The sequence below is a fragment of the Panicum virgatum genome, chromosome 7K, assembly GCF_016808335.1.
Source record: "Panicum virgatum strain AP13 chromosome 7K, P.virgatum_v5, whole genome shotgun sequence".
Classification (NCBI taxonomy): domain Eukaryota; kingdom Viridiplantae; phylum Streptophyta; class Magnoliopsida; order Poales; family Poaceae; genus Panicum; species Panicum virgatum.
The window spans coordinates 26,620,118-26,634,947 of record NC_053142.1 but is presented as its reverse complement, the minus strand read 5'-3'; the positions used below and the strand labels follow the sequence as shown (position 1 = coordinate 26,634,947).

Sequence of the window (14,830 nt, the reverse complement as noted above, 5' to 3'; positions counted from 1 at the left end):
TCCCCGAGGGGGAGTACTTGGGGAAGTGCTAAGCTATCAGGCCGATCTAGCTTCGGGGCAAGAACGCAAGAACACACGGATTTTAGAGTGGTTCGGGCTGCCGGAGCGTAATACCCTACATCCACTGTGTGGTGTATTGCTCTTGGTATGAATGAGTCTATCCTCTGCCCCGCCCGGGTTTCTCTCAGGCCTGAGCCCTTTTCTAACGGGCGTCTCCCTTTTATAGAGCAAGGGAGGACGCGTACACATGCGTTGGACCCCGGCAGACGGGCCCCACAAGGATGTATACTATACTGGAAAGATACTAATGGTGCTACAGTGGTTGGGGATCTCTTCTCGGATACGCTTCCTCGTCCTGTGGACTCTCTGACCGAGGGGGGGTCTTTATTTGTCCCATCGGCGAGGCGCCCGTTGGAGCAATGTAGGTTGCGGCGTAGACTGTGGGTCTACCTCGTAGGAGTTATGATACTCCGTCGCCGAGCTGTTGTGTCTGGCTGGCGTAGCAGACTGACGAGCGTGGTGTGGGTGGCACCAGCGGCTGCACTGTGCGCCTTGGTAACGCGCGGTCAACAGTACAGCCTGGCAAAAGTCACATCGGGCTCTACAGCAGAGTGCACCTTCGTCTACAACATTGAATGTGGTAGGTGGGCGAGCCTTTCCGGGGAAGCATCGCGGTCGCGCGCGCGCGTGCCGCCACCTGTGGGCACGTGGCGGCTCCGGACCCCCGGGTGGGGGTGCCTGTTTCCTCCCCGCTGAGAGGTCCGGATAGTATGTGGGGGTCCGGGACCCCGAGGGGGGTCCGGGGCCCCTAGCCGTTTTACCCTGAGGGCTCCCTTCCCCGGGACACGTGGCGACACCGGACCTGCCCCGAGCGGGAAGCGGGTTCGGTGCCGTTGGTCTGGTGAGATGGAGCCGGAGCCCAGGGGTCCGGCTGCTCAGCTCTTTAGGGCGTAATCACTGATAACTACCCGAGTCTTGACACGGCAAGAGGGGGTACCCCAGTTCTGAGGTACCGATAGTGGCCCCCGGGCCCACCTTGGGAGAGGTACGAACCCGCAGGTGGGGCCATTATCATGACACAATGCTGATTGCGTTGGCATGCTCATGTCGAGAGCGGGTGCTCCGGACCCCTTCAAGGCCGTAGCACATATCGGCAGGTTCAGGTACTAGAGTGCTTTCAATTGGGCGGCGAAGGTGTAGGCTTGGGGTATAGAACCAAGCCAAGCGGCTACACGGACCTCGGACCGCTCAGGGGGCAAGAACTTCCCCGGACCTGGTAGTGGCGACCGTGGCGAGCGGTCTCCGCCGGAACGGGCCACCGGAGTGGACTTGGAGCGACCGTGGCGAGCGGTCTCCGCCGGAGCGGGCCACCGGAGTGGACTTGGAGCGACCGTGGCGAGCGGTCTCCGCCGGAGCGGGACACCGGAGTGGACTTGGAGCGACCGTGGCGAGCAGTCTCCGCCGGAGCGGGCCACCGGAGTGGACTTGGAGCGACCGTGGCGAGCGGTCTCCGCCGGAGCGGGCCACCAGAGTGGACTTGGAGCGACCATGGCGAGCGGTCTCCGCCGGAGCGAGCCACCGGAGTGGACTTGGAGTGTTGCCATCGATCCATCGAGATATGTATCCGGACCTAGCGGTATGGTACTGGAAACCAAGCCTTATTCTAGAAAGGAGCCCGGGACCCCTAGGAACAGCAACCTCGGATACTAGGGGACTCGTAATAGGGCAGAGAAGTACGTAGGCTTAGGGTACATTACCAGGCTAAGCCACGCGGAGCTTCTCTTCCCCAGGATACGGGCACCACTTCTCCTGAGCAGGTCCCTAAGGGTCCGAACTGCCTTCCAGCTAGAAGGGGCATTCCAACCTGACCACTAGCCATCAACTCTATTTGGATCATTAGCAAAAAATGCAAGCTGATCAGGCGAGTGCTGTTAAGTTAATGTAAAGATAAGGCTGAGGAAGCAAATCTCCTTTATTTCTTGGCTAGTGGTGTGCATCAGAGATCGGGTTTATGAGGGCGGACCTCTACCGCTCTGTACCACTTGTTGGCATTGCCTGATAAAGCTAGAGGTCGGGTTTACAAAGGCGGACCTTTACCCCTCTGGACCACACGTAGGCACCATGTTATTACAAAGGAGAAATACATCCAACCCTATCTAATGTTAACCTTCAGCTGTCGCCCTGTGAGTCATGCTCGTCCCTGGTCGGAGTGGAACTGCCACCTTGGAAATTCCTCAGTTGTTGGGGGCGAAGGCGGTCTGGACGTGCCTGTATAGCATCATCCAGTATCACCTCGGGAGCTTGCGGGGCCCTTCCCAGCACAAGAACTGTTCCACGCTCAGATAGCATGAGAACAAATTCTTTGGCTTTGAATGGGAGTGGCCCTGCCGCTGCCGCCTGCCATCGGAAGCCAGCCCGATGATTGCTCACCACGAGCTGGGTGCTCATTTGGATGAGCATGGAGCGTGGAGAAGGGCGGTCGTTCGCCGGCTCGACCTTGGTGCTGGCATTAGGCCCCCACGCCTGGTGGCGGAATCCTGTCTGCAGCAGCACCAAGAGAGACTCGGTCCTGGCGAGGGAGGAGACGACGGTAAACTTCCCCTGGGCCACAGTGGTCGGCCCCTAGCTTCATATTGAGAGAAAGCCTTGAGCCGACGCCATGTCGCCGCAGGGGAGTTCTAGTGGTTGCTTGAGAGAAAACCTTGAGCCGACGCGGGGGTGTTGTAGGGCGGCGCACAGCGGGCGTCTCCGCTGCGCGCCACTGCGCAGGCTCTGAGGTGTCGCAGTGGCGACGCACAGCAGGCGCCGCCGCCGCGCACCGCCGCACCGAGGGCGCTGCTGCCTTGGCGCTGTGACATGCGGCGTAGGTGCCGCCATGCCTCTCTTCATCTTTCCGTCGCCGTTGCAGAGGATGAGCTCAGCCTCAGAAGCCTGGAGATCTAGCCAACACTTGCTCCTCCCCATGGACGGCGCCAAATGTTGTGGGCTTTTGAAGGTACCCACAGCCGGGTGGCGGAACGCACCCGCCTATTCCCCGATGGGGAGTACTTGGGGAAGTGCTAAGCTATCAGGCCGACCTAGCTTCGGGGCAAGAATGCAAGAACACACGGATTTTAGAGTGGTTCGGGCCGCCAGAGCGTAATACCCTACATCCACTGTGTGGTGTATTGCTCTTGGTATGAATGAGTCTATCCTCTGCCCCGCCCGGGCTTCTCTCGGGCCTGAGCCCTTTTCTAACAGGCATCTCCCTTTTATAGAGCAAGGGAGGACGCGTACACAGGCGTTGGACCCCGGCAGATGGGCCCCATAAGGATGTATACTATACTGGAAAGATACTAATGGTGCTACAGTGGTTGGGGATCTCTTCTCGGATACGCTTCCTCGTCCTGTGGACTCTCTGACCGAGGGGGTCTTTATTTGTCCCATCGGCGAGGCACTCGTTGGAGCAATGTAGGTTGCGGCGTAGACTGTGGGTCTACCTCGTAGGAGTTATGATACTCCGTCGCCGAGCTGTTGTGTCTGGCTGGCGTAGTAGACTGACGAGTGTGGCGTGGGTGGCACCAGCGGCTGCACTGTGCACCTTGGTAACGCGCGGTCAACAGTACAGCCTGGCAAAAGTCACCTCGGGCTCTACAGCAGAGTGCACCTTCGTCTACCGCATTGAATGTGGTAGGTGGGCGAGCCTTTCCGAGGAAGCATCGCGGCCGCGCGCGCGTGCCACCACCTGTGGGCACGTGGCGGCTCCGGACCCCCGGGTGGGGTGCCTGTTTTCTCCCCGCTGAGAGGTCCGCATAGTATGTGGGGGTCCGGGACCCCGAGGGGGGTCCGGGGCCCCCAGCCGTTTTACCCTGAGGGCTCCCTTCCCCGGGACACATGGCGACACCGGACCTGCCCCGAGCGGGAAGCGGGTTCGGTGCCGTTGGTCTGGTGAGATGGAGCCGGAGCCCAGGGGTCCGGCTGCTCAGGTCTTTAGGGCGTAATTACTGATAACTACCCGAGTCTTGACACGGCAAGAGGGGGTACCCCGGTTCTGAGGTACCGACACAATCTGTATATCCAAGGATCTGACCAGTAAGATGCATATGAAGTTGAAGCTGTTCACGCTCGAGATGGAGGGTGATTCGGTAATGAGCCACATATCTGTGTTCAAGGAGATTGTTTCTGACCTAGTGCCGATAGAGGTTCTATATGATGATGAGGACTTAGGTCTTCTACTATTATGTTCTCTGCAAAATTCCTTTGCAAATTTCCGTGACACCTTGTTTTAAGCCGTGATGAACTAACCGTTTTGGAGGTTTATGAGGCACTCCAATCCAAGGAGAAGATGAAGGGCATGGTGCAGTCAGACAGATCGTCATTCTCCAAGGGGGAGGCGTTGCATGTACGAGGCAGATCCGAGCATAGGCCCTCCAACGACAACAGTGGTCGTGAGAAGAGCAATGATGGCAGAGGCCGCTCAAAGTCCAAGCCTCCTGCTAGAAAGAAATTCTGTAAGTATTGCAAAGGAAAGACTCATGTTATTGAAGAGTGTTGGAAGTTGCAGAATAAGGAGAAGAGGAAAAACGCCACTAATGGTAATACCTCAAATGTTGTTTCTGCTGCTACCAATAATTTTGATTCAGGAGACTGTTTGGCTGTACTCGCTGGTTGCGTTGCTAGTCATGATGAGTGGATACTTGATTCAGCGTGTTTATTTCATACATACACTAATAAAGATTGGTTTAGTTCCTTGAAGCCGTTGCAGAATGGAGATGTGGTGCGTATGGGAGATGATAACCCGTGTGAGATTGTGGGGATCAGCTCAATTCAGATCAAGTCTCATGATGGCATGACACGCACACTGAAGAATGTGAGGTACATTCCGAGGATGAAGAGAAATCTTATCTCGCTCAGTACTCTTGATGCAGAAGGTTTTAAGTACTCTGGTTCAAATGGGGTCGTGAAGGTATCTAAAGGTTCTCTCATTTGTTTGATTGGTGATATGAATTCGTCACATTTATATGTCCTTAGAGGTAGCACTTAACATGGTTCTATTGATACTGTTGCTGCTGTTTTTGATATATGTTGTAACGTCCTGAAAAATTCACCAAGTTAAAACACCCGCTAAAAATAATTTTTTGTTAAAAACTTTTTCATCGTTGAGCTCAAAATCTTCCTAAACCCCTAAGCCCTAATTCCCGAAACCTATCCCATCGGATCTCCGCCCCGACACCCGAAATCAATCACTGTGTCGTCTCTTTCTTTTTCCTATTCCGCGCGTCGCGTACCGACGACCGCCGCGCCACGCCCGACCAGCGCGTGTGCGCGACCGGCCGCGGTCGCTGCCGCGAAATCTGCCGAGCGAATCTCTCTCTCTTCCCCTTATTCTTTTTTTTCAATTTTTTTTTCTTTTCCCTTTTCCTTTTTCTTTTCCTCTCTCTGATCTCACTCCATCCTTCTCTCCATGCACAGTACCCACACACCTGCACGAGCTCTCGAGAGAATCCAATGCCACTCGCAGACTCACTGTGCCAGGCCCCCTCGCACTCGAGCACGCACGCTGAGCAAAAGCCGACGACCGCGCTCGCCCCATCCCATGCATCTCCACTGTTGTGCCCACTTGCCACCTCGTCGCTCACGCACGCTCCGTCGTGGCCGCAGCAGCGAGCACACTCACGAGCTATCGCACGCCTCGGTAGCTTGCTGCGCTGCCGTGCCGCCCATCGCCGGAGACCCGCGTCCCCGCCTCGGTGACCACGCCGGTCGCCGCTGAGCAGTGCCGCTTGCCAGCCGCCGGCCCATCACCACTAATTCCTCTCTCCAAGCTCCACTGTCCATCGCTGCCCCTCGCCGTGCTGCCTCGCTGTACCTGCTAGCTCCGCCTCGTCGCGCTCGCCGTTGACGCCTCCCATGCCTCAACGCCCTCCCTGCCCGCGCGTACCGCCACTGCCCCTCCGCTCGCGCCGCGCGAGCCGTTGCTACGCGCGCACGCGCTCGCCGCGCTCACGCCGAGCTGCTGCACCACGAGCGCACCTCGCGTCGGACCGCACCACGCCGCGACAAGCCACCGCGTGCATGCGTGCCGCGTTGGCCGTCGCTGCGCACGGACGCCGCGCTGCCCGCCTCGCCGCGCCGCTCGCCGCTGCCTAAGCCGTCTCGTTACGCTGCCGCGAATCGCGCCGCCGCTTCGCGACACCCCGACAAGGCCGAACCGCCATTAATGGCCGCCGAGCTCGGCCACCAGCGCCCCCTCTCTCCACCGCCTCTCCCGGCCTATAAAGAGGGCCTCCGCGCAGCTCTCGGGCACCACAACCATCTCCACTACCGCTCGCCCCTTCCCCAAGTCTGCAGCGCCGCCACCACGGCCATAGCCGGCCACCTCCGCCCACCACTGTCGCCAGCCCTCCTCGCTCCACCTCCGGCCGAGGTGAGTAAGGGAACCAGACCCCCACGACCTCCTCTCTGTTTTGCCCCAAGCCCCGGCCGCCGCCGTGCCCTGGAGAGCCGGCGCCAAGGCCTCCACTGTGAGCCCCCTCCCCTGCTCTGTTTGCGTTCGTGAGGAGGATGAAGAAGGCACTTTTGTGCTGAGCCCCCTTCCTATCTTCCTTTTCTTTTAAGAGCCATCCCCCACTCTCTAAGTACTTTTCCAGAAAACCCCCTCTTATTTCTTTTAGAGAACCAGGCCAGCCCACCAATGCACAAGCAGCCCGCGCAGCACCTATTAATTGGGAGGACATCACGCACATAAGCAGTACTCTTTTTCTATTTTCGAAATTAATTAAGCACTACAATTTATAACCACAATATCTAATCCATACCAACTCCGATTCTATCTATTCTTTTTCCTAAGATCCTAAAAACTCATATACTATACATTGTACCTATTTTCTAGGGCAGCCTTGACACTTCCAGAAAATTCTAATCAAAGCCCTATCACTCTCAAAAATATTTACAAGGTCCCGAGATCCTTGTTTACTCCCTAAATACCCCTTTAACCTACCATCTCATGCAATTATTCCGAAGCTCGACCACACCATTCCCAATATTATTTCGGCCATGCCATTAGAAAACCGTCCAACAATATTACTCCTATCTCCGTATCTTAATTATTTCTGATTCGAGCTTAACGATAATGCCTGTTTTTCTGTGTAATGATTGTATGTTTTGTTTGTGTGCGCCGTAGACACCGGTGTGAACGAGGGAGAACCTGTCGAGGAATTCGCCGAGCAGTACCGCGAGCCGGAACCTGAAGAACCGTACCGCGAGCAGGATCTCCCGGAAGGCTTTGAAGACGGCAAGTTCAATCCCATCCTTTGATGCATGTTTCTGCCCTAGTTTTTATAAACACAACCCAATGGTCTGTTTTATAAAATTGCATATGTTTTACTTGCATGAAAACACGGTTGGATAGCCACCCCTTAATTTGTTATAACCATTCCTTGACTACCTAGATTAATGTCTGCTTTCGCTTGGACGTTAATCGATATTAGAACACTTAGGACAATACCCATAATACGATTTATTTTATAAAGAAAATGCGTGTATGTGGGAAGGGATAAATTGTGGATTTTCAAAAGAGGAGTATAGACGGGATGGACGGCATTTCTGTGTGATTTGCCGATTGGTGTGCTTGTGCCTGTGTGGCAGAGTAAGGAGGGAGATATACATCTTGTCGTGTCTAAGGACCGAGTTGGTGTGTCATCTCACCTAACTCTACTTTCGTGCAAACCACTCGACCGTTGAATGGGCAACGGCGTAGCATAAATCCCACTAGTTGGTGTGGTAGCCATCAGGAGAGCTGAGAGCAACAGGTGACTAAGGAAAAGGGATAAGCCCCGAGTGACTTATGCCCGGTTATACCTAAGTGAACGGTCGATGACCCCTTGGTGCATCCCGTGATGGTTAGTCAGGCTTAGCTATGGTGGGTAATGGCTATGTTGGGATCTACACCGATACGATGGTGTTCGAGTTGTGGTATCCTACTTGTGGGTAAAGTTGCACACCTCTGCAGAGTTAAGAAACTATTCGAATAGTCGTGCCCACGGTATTGGGCGAGTTATGGTGCGGTCACATAACTAGTGTTTCTTGGGATGGGCTAGCGTGAGTTGTTTTGGAATTGTGTCCGGCAGTTGTGCCGTGTGCTACGACAGACGGGGAGTCCGGTAGCAGATTAAAACTTGAACCCCGTGTTACTACAAAATCTGATTTTCAAAAAGGTTTCTGTTAAAATAAACCCCTGCATAAAATATCGTTTTTCTGTAAATTAAACCATAACCTTATCCTTGATTTACCTATGCATATTATTCTAATATAACCCCCTCCGTGGGTGTGATTGGACTTGCTGAGTACGTTTGTACTCACCCCATTCTTACTTTTTACAGAAGAAGACCCAGACTTCGTGCCAGACGACGTTGAGTAGGGTTTTCGTTCTACACCCAACCTTGCCTGTGGAACCGGCCCTGTCGAGATGCCTTCGCTGTCGTAGTACTCTGAGCCCGCGCTAGATCCCATGTGGTTTGCGGTCTGGTGTTATGTCGTAGCTTGGCTACTTATTATTATTATCTGTATCGAGTGTCCTCCAAGGTTTGTACGGTTTTGAACCATCTGATGTAATAAATGTGGCATCAGCCTCCTGGGACTGGTATTTTGTATCACATTTAAGTCTTCTCTTATGAGGGGACGCTTCATATGTCCTTAGAGGCTAACCTTTGGCATAAGCATTTGGGGCATATGAGTCACCTTGGTATGGCTGAATTGATGAAGTGAAACTTGCTTAAGGGCTGCACTTTGAGTGACATGAAGTTTTGTGAGCACTGTATTTTTTGGAAGCACAAGAGGGTAAAGTTCAACACCTCATTTCATACCACCAAAGGTATTCTTGATTATGTACATGCTGATTTGTGGGGTCTTTCTTGTAAGCCCTCACTTGGTGGTGCTCGTTACATGCTTACAATTATTGATGATTACTCTAAAAAAGTTTGGCCTTATTTTCTGAAAACTAAAGATGATATTTTTGCTGTGTTTAAAGATTGGAAGGTTATGATTGAGAACCAAACTGAAAGGAAGGTGAAATTGCATTGTACTGATAATGGTGGTGAATTTTGTTCGGATGCCTTTAATAATTATTGCAGGCAGGAAGGCATTGTCCGTCATCACACCATTCCGTACACTCCACAGCAGAATGGAGTGGCTGAGCGCATGAACAGGACCATCATTTCCAGGGCGCACTGTATGCTGTCTGATGCACGCATGAGCAAGCATTTTTGGGCAGAGGCAGCCAACACCACGTGCTATTTGATCAACAGGTCACCTTCTATTAAATTAAATAAGAAAACTCCTGTTGAGGTATGGTCTGGCACACCTGCTGATTATTCACAGTTGAAAGTATTTGGATGCACTGCTTATGCACATGTTGATAATGGAAAATTAGAGCCTAGAGCTATTAAGTGTCTTTTCCTTGGTTATGGTTCTGGAGTCAAAGAATATAAATTGTGGAATTCAGAAACAGGAAAGACTTTCATAAGCAGGAGCGTTGTTTTTAATGAATCTGTGATGTTTACTGACAGTTTGTCCTCAGATGTTTCAGATAGTGATGATGTTGCACAGCAGCATGTCAGTATACAGGTGGAGCTTCTAGATGATTAGTTAGGTGCGCAGGAGTCTATTACTGATCAGGAAATGATGCTGATGATTCTGAGGCTCATGATAGTGTTCAGCAAAACTCACCTTCTCATTTGCAGCAAGAGGAGGAATTACCTATTGCTGAGCGCAAGTCAAAGAGAAATTGTGGACCTCCTAAACATCTTATTGAAGAGTGTAATCTAACATATTATGCTTTGAGTTATGCTGAACAGGTGGAGAATTCACATGAGCCAGTCGCATATGTTGAGGCCATTGATTATGGTGAAAAAGAGAAGTGGATTTCTGCTATGCATGAGGAGATGCAGTCACTTGAGAAGAATCATACTTGGTATGTTGTACCATTGCCAAAGAAGAAGAAGACAGTCCGCTGTAAGTGGATCTTTAAGAGAAAGGAGGGTTTATCTCCAAGCGAGCCTCCAAAGTATAAGGCAAGATTAGTAGCGAAGGGCTACAGTCAAATTCCTGGTATTGATTATAATGATGTTTTCTCTCCTATGGTAAAGCATAGTTCCATTCGTATATTCTTTAGTGTTGTTGCTGCACATGATCTTGAGCTTGAGCAGTTAGATGTGAAAACTGCATTTTTGCATGGTGAACTTGAGAATGATATATACATGGACCAGCCTGAAGGATTCATAGTGCCAGGCAAGAAAAATTTTGTGTGCAAGTTGAAGAGATCCTTGTATGGTTTGAAACAGTCCCCTCGTCAGTGGAATAAAACGCTTGATTCATTTATGCTGTCGCATGGTTTTAAGAGGTCTAAATTTGATAGCTGTGTTTACATCAAGCATGTTAATGGATCGCCTATTTATTTGCTCATTTATGTTGATGACATATAGATTGCTGCCAAGAGTAGAGTCGAAATTGCTAAGTTAAAGAAATTGTTGAGTAACGAATTTGACACGAAAGATCTTGGTGCTGCTAAGAAAATTTTAGGCATGGAAATTACTAGAGATAGAAAATCTGGTGTGCTATTTCTTAGTTAGCAGAATTATATTCAGAAAATTCTTCAGCGTTTCAACATGAATGATGCTAAGCCTATCAGTACTCCTATTGCAACCCATTTTAGATTGTCAGCTGCTCAGTGTGCTAACATTGGAGGGCAGTTCAGTGGATTTTTAGGTACCTCAGAGGCACTGCAGATTCTTGCCTGAAGTTTGGCAGAACTGAGAAGGGACTTATTGGCTATGTTGATTCAGATTTTGCTGCTGATGTTGATAGGCGAAGGTTGCTCACATGTTATGTGTTCACTGTTGGCAGTTGTGCTGTGAGCTGGAAGGTTACTTTGCAGTCTGTTGTGGCTTTGTCTACTACTGAGGCAGAATATATGGCTATTGCTGAGGCGTGCAAGGAATTAATTTGGCTCAAAGGATTGTACTCTGAGCTAGTTGGGGCTGATTCGTGCATTGATTTATATTGTGACAGTCAAAGTGCTATTTACCTTACCAAAGACCAGATGTTTCATGAGAGGACAAAGCATATTGACATCAAGTATCATTATGTACGTGATGTGGTCGAGGAAGGTAAGCTAAAGGTATGCAAGATCAACACTCATGATAATCCAGCTGATATGATGACTAAACCAGTTCCTGTTGCTAAGTTTGAGCTGTGCTCAAGCTTAGTTGGTTTAATTAATTAGCCCAAGAGGCTATTTGGCGCCAGTTATATTTTTCTTCATGATGTTCAGGATGAAGTGAAGATGCTGCAAGAGAATTTGTCTCAAGGTGGAGTTTGTTGAATATGTTCCAAATTCATATTGGGCTGGCCGACTTCTGCCATAGCGAAGCGGAGGCCCGAACAAAGCTTACTCCATTCATCTCTTGTAAGCCGCCATACGGCATTGTAACAGACTCTAAAAATAGTGAAGTGTTTGCTGGCTGGCGCCCGTGGTTTTTCCCTCTCGCATTAGGAGGGTTTTTCACGTAAATCGTGTGTCCCGTGTGCTTGATTGATCGTGTTCCTTCGTCGCTTGTCGCCTCCGATTCCAACATAACTTGTTAAGTTGTGTCATTTAGGTCCATATCCATTGACGTGACGCCACATGACATGATTATATGAAAAGAAACCTTTGAGTTTTATCATCTTCTATATCTACATCCTCCTCGCCTCCTTTCACCTCCACGTCTTGCCTATGCCGCCGCCTCTGCTCCAACCGCCGCCCCTGGCTCGCGCCGCGCGCTGTAGCCCGCTGGGCGAGGGAGCGGCGCTTCAACCTGCTGTGAGCTCCCCTCCCTAGCCTGCACTCGCGCCGTCATGGGACCGAGCCTACGTGCTGCCGCGCAGAGCCCGCCCGTGCGCTGCCCCGCAGAGCCCGCCTGTGCGCCGCCGCCAGATGCCCTGGCCCCAACACGCACCGCTGCAAGAGCCCCTCCCGTGGCTGCAAGCCACCGGCCTCCACGTCGCGAGCACGCCTCTCGTGAATGCGAGCCACCAGCCTCCATGCCCCACACGCCCGCCTCCGGCGAGCCGCCAACCTCCACGCCGCTCGCCCGCCTCTGCACTCCACCATGCACACGCAGCCTTTGCTACCTCCTCGCCACCAGCACGCGCCGCTGCTGTCCTCTGCACGCAACCCGTCGTCCTCGGTGCCCACCTCGCGCTCGTGCTCCCCAGAGTTGGAGGAGGAGGACACCACGGCGGCGCACCCCTCCCTGCTGCTGGCACTCAGGCGTGCCCTGCCTCCTCTCTCTATCTCTCCCTCTAGAATGTGAAGGTAGAAAATGACGAAACTCAGGTTTTTTTTCATATATTTATGTCGTGTGACACCACGTCATGAGGTGTGGATCTAAGTGACACAACTTAAAAAGATCAGGGTGCCAAATTTCAATTTTACAACTTCGTAGACCTAAATGGCACCTCGTTATAAGTTGAAGGGTCACTAGTGTATTTAACACTCTGGTCTAAATTATCTATCTGCCAACGTCTTACACGTGGAAGTATCCTTTCGGGCCTTAATCTAAACAAACAATCAAAAGCAACTAAAAAACGTAGGATGGCTTACGTACCTCTGTCTCTGTGTTCTTGTGCTGGACCGGCCGGGACTGACGCCGGCGGCAGTGGCGGCTGCGGAAACACTGTGATAGGCGTTCCCGGCGGCGTGCTATTGATCGCCGGTACTGCAGGGGCCCGTGAGATAATACGCAGCATCGGGTCCCCATTGTAGAAAGGGTAGATCTCGTACCTCATGTTACACCGAACCCCGATCAGCCGACCTCCTTGTTTCCCGTCGAGGTACCGGAGCGTCAGCTGCAGGAAGTCCCGCAGACACGCCGCGTACTCGCCGGCGGCGAGGTCGGGCATGCACTGCACGAGGCAGTACATCGTCGGCAGCAAGCTGATGTCCAGGCGCGCGGTCGTGAACCTCGTCGAGCTGCCGGCCGCTTGCTGGGTCGTGTCATTCAGCAGCGTGAACAGCATGAGCCTCATGGAGTCGGCGTTCCCCGTGAAGTTCTTGGTGTTCATGAGGATCATCACAACATCGTTGTCGGCGGTCGCGATGAAGTTTGTGTTGGAGAAGCAGAGGAGGCAGGAGTCATAGTACACGGCGGCGTCCTTGGCAAACGCGCAGAACTGCTGCGTGTCCTGGAAGCCCGTGGCGACGCAGGTGTTGCAGGCGGAGGCGCCGATGTCCCCGCACTACCAGAAACGGGGAGCCTGCTGACGGTAGAGGCCGACCGTCAGGATCCCAATATGCCCAGCCTAGCACCCGCAGCCCCGCACCAAATCACCCAGCCCAAAAGAAAAAAAACGACAGGAACCTGCTTCTCCTCCCAAACCTAATCCTCTCCGCTCTCCAAATCGGACCTCCGCCACCGCCGCCGATTGCGATCTCCCCGGCCTTGGAAGCCGTCGTCGCTCCCTACGTCACTCCTCGCTGCCTGACCGGCTTCGAGGTCTAGTCCATGCTGCCCCATGGTGTCCTCCCCTCCAAGTCAGATCCGGAAGCTAGGGGTCGCCTTCGAGTTTTCCCGGATCTCGCTTGCGTCGCCGGTGTCGCCGGCACTGGACAAGCGGGGCGCGGACTCAGTTTTGGCAGCAGCGAGCCTAGCGGTGGAGGAGGTGCAAAAGGTGCGGGTGCTGCGCGCCTCGCAGATGGAAGTCGTGCGCAGATTTGGTTGCGCCGCCGCCGCCGAGCCGGACAGAAGTCCGTGCTCTCCATCAGGCGCTCGATGAGGCTGGATGCGTGCCCATCAAGACCGTCTTCCTCAGCACCATATGGTACATTTTCTCTTCCGTGGTGTTAATTTCTCTCTAGGTGACTGAGTAAAGATTTGACTGCAAACTATATTGTTCTGGTGAGATTTTCTACATGTTTTTCTATGTTTCCCAACAGGAATACATTTACCATTTACTTGTCTATCAGAGGGAATTAAAATATGCAAAATAAGCTTGTACGATATTGTTGTTAAGTAATTTGTATAAATAAACACCATTCACTTGTCGTGTATGATAGATACTGTTGAGATCCAATGATAAGACTAGGACATTAAACTTTTTTGCAAGTGTAGCATCTAGTGTGTATTTCTCTGAAATAATTGCATTTGTGGATATATTTCATACAGTGGATGCCAATTATTTCATTTCATGATTGTGTTATAATCTTGTTGGTGAAATGAAAGTGAATAAATGATGTACAATTGTGGTAATGGAAGTTAGTTCTAACATTGACTATGTTATGTTCTTAATGATATAGTCTAGAAGGTGAGTTCCTCTATTATGTAGTACTTCTCAGTTTTCCTAGAAGGTGAGTACCTCTATTATGTAGTACTTCTTAGTTTTCCTAGACATGACTTGAGGTTGTTCTTACTGGTGGATTAATTAGCATGGTACATGCTAGCTACTCAAAATTTGCTCTATACCTCCACGTTACTTGGTGTAACCAGCATGCATAGCAGCAGCAGCCACTTAATCATGTCAAATTCATTGTTGGGCTGAATTCAATCTCTAGGTTAGATATAATCTTTTTCGAACATTGCAATTTAATGATTCTAGCATTTCTATGTCCCAAATTTGGATTCTGAATTCTGATGGATTAAATTTGTACTCTGAATATATTGTAGGTATTGCTGATGTTTGATCTGAATATATATTGTAGGTACTCACCCCAAAGTTTCTCATGTAACTATGTAAGTAGATTTGTGCCAAACCAAACTGTCATAAGACTTTAGATCATTTATTCATTGTTGGTGTTTACTGAATTTAAGTTTGT

At 51.4% G+C, this 14,830-nt stretch overlaps 1 protein-coding gene across 1 annotated transcript; it reads right to left on the bottom strand.

The window, feature by feature from the left end:
• Positions 1-11,750: 11,750 nt before the first annotated feature.
• LOC120640062 (cysteine-rich receptor-like protein kinase 6) lies at positions 11,751-13,535 on the bottom strand. The gene is made up of 4 exons (XM_039915953.1): positions 13,485-13,535; positions 12,627-13,257; positions 12,215-12,321; positions 11,751-12,116 (listed from the first exon to the last, which is right to left on the bottom strand). The coding sequence occupies exons 1-4, from the start codon at positions 13,533-13,535 to the stop codon at positions 11,751-11,753; spliced, it is 1,155 nt and encodes a 384-aa protein (XP_039771887.1).
• Between the last annotated feature and the right edge of the window lie 1,295 nt (positions 13,536-14,830).

Excerpts from the sequence above, each read along its gene's own strand:
- LOC120640062 (XM_039915953.1), bottom strand. The coding sequence starts at position 13,535 with ATGGGGCAGCATGGACTAGACCTCGAAGCCGGTCAGGCAGCGAGGAGT. Across the intron at positions 12,322-12,626 it reads ACAAGAACACAGAGACAGAG|AGGGAGAGATAGAGAGAGGA; the intron begins GTACGTAAGCCA and ends TTCACATTCTAG. Across the intron at positions 12,117-12,214 it reads CTGGGGAGCACGAGCGCGAG|AGGCGGGCGAGCGGCGTGGA; the intron begins GTGGGCACCGAG and ends GGTGGAGTGCAG.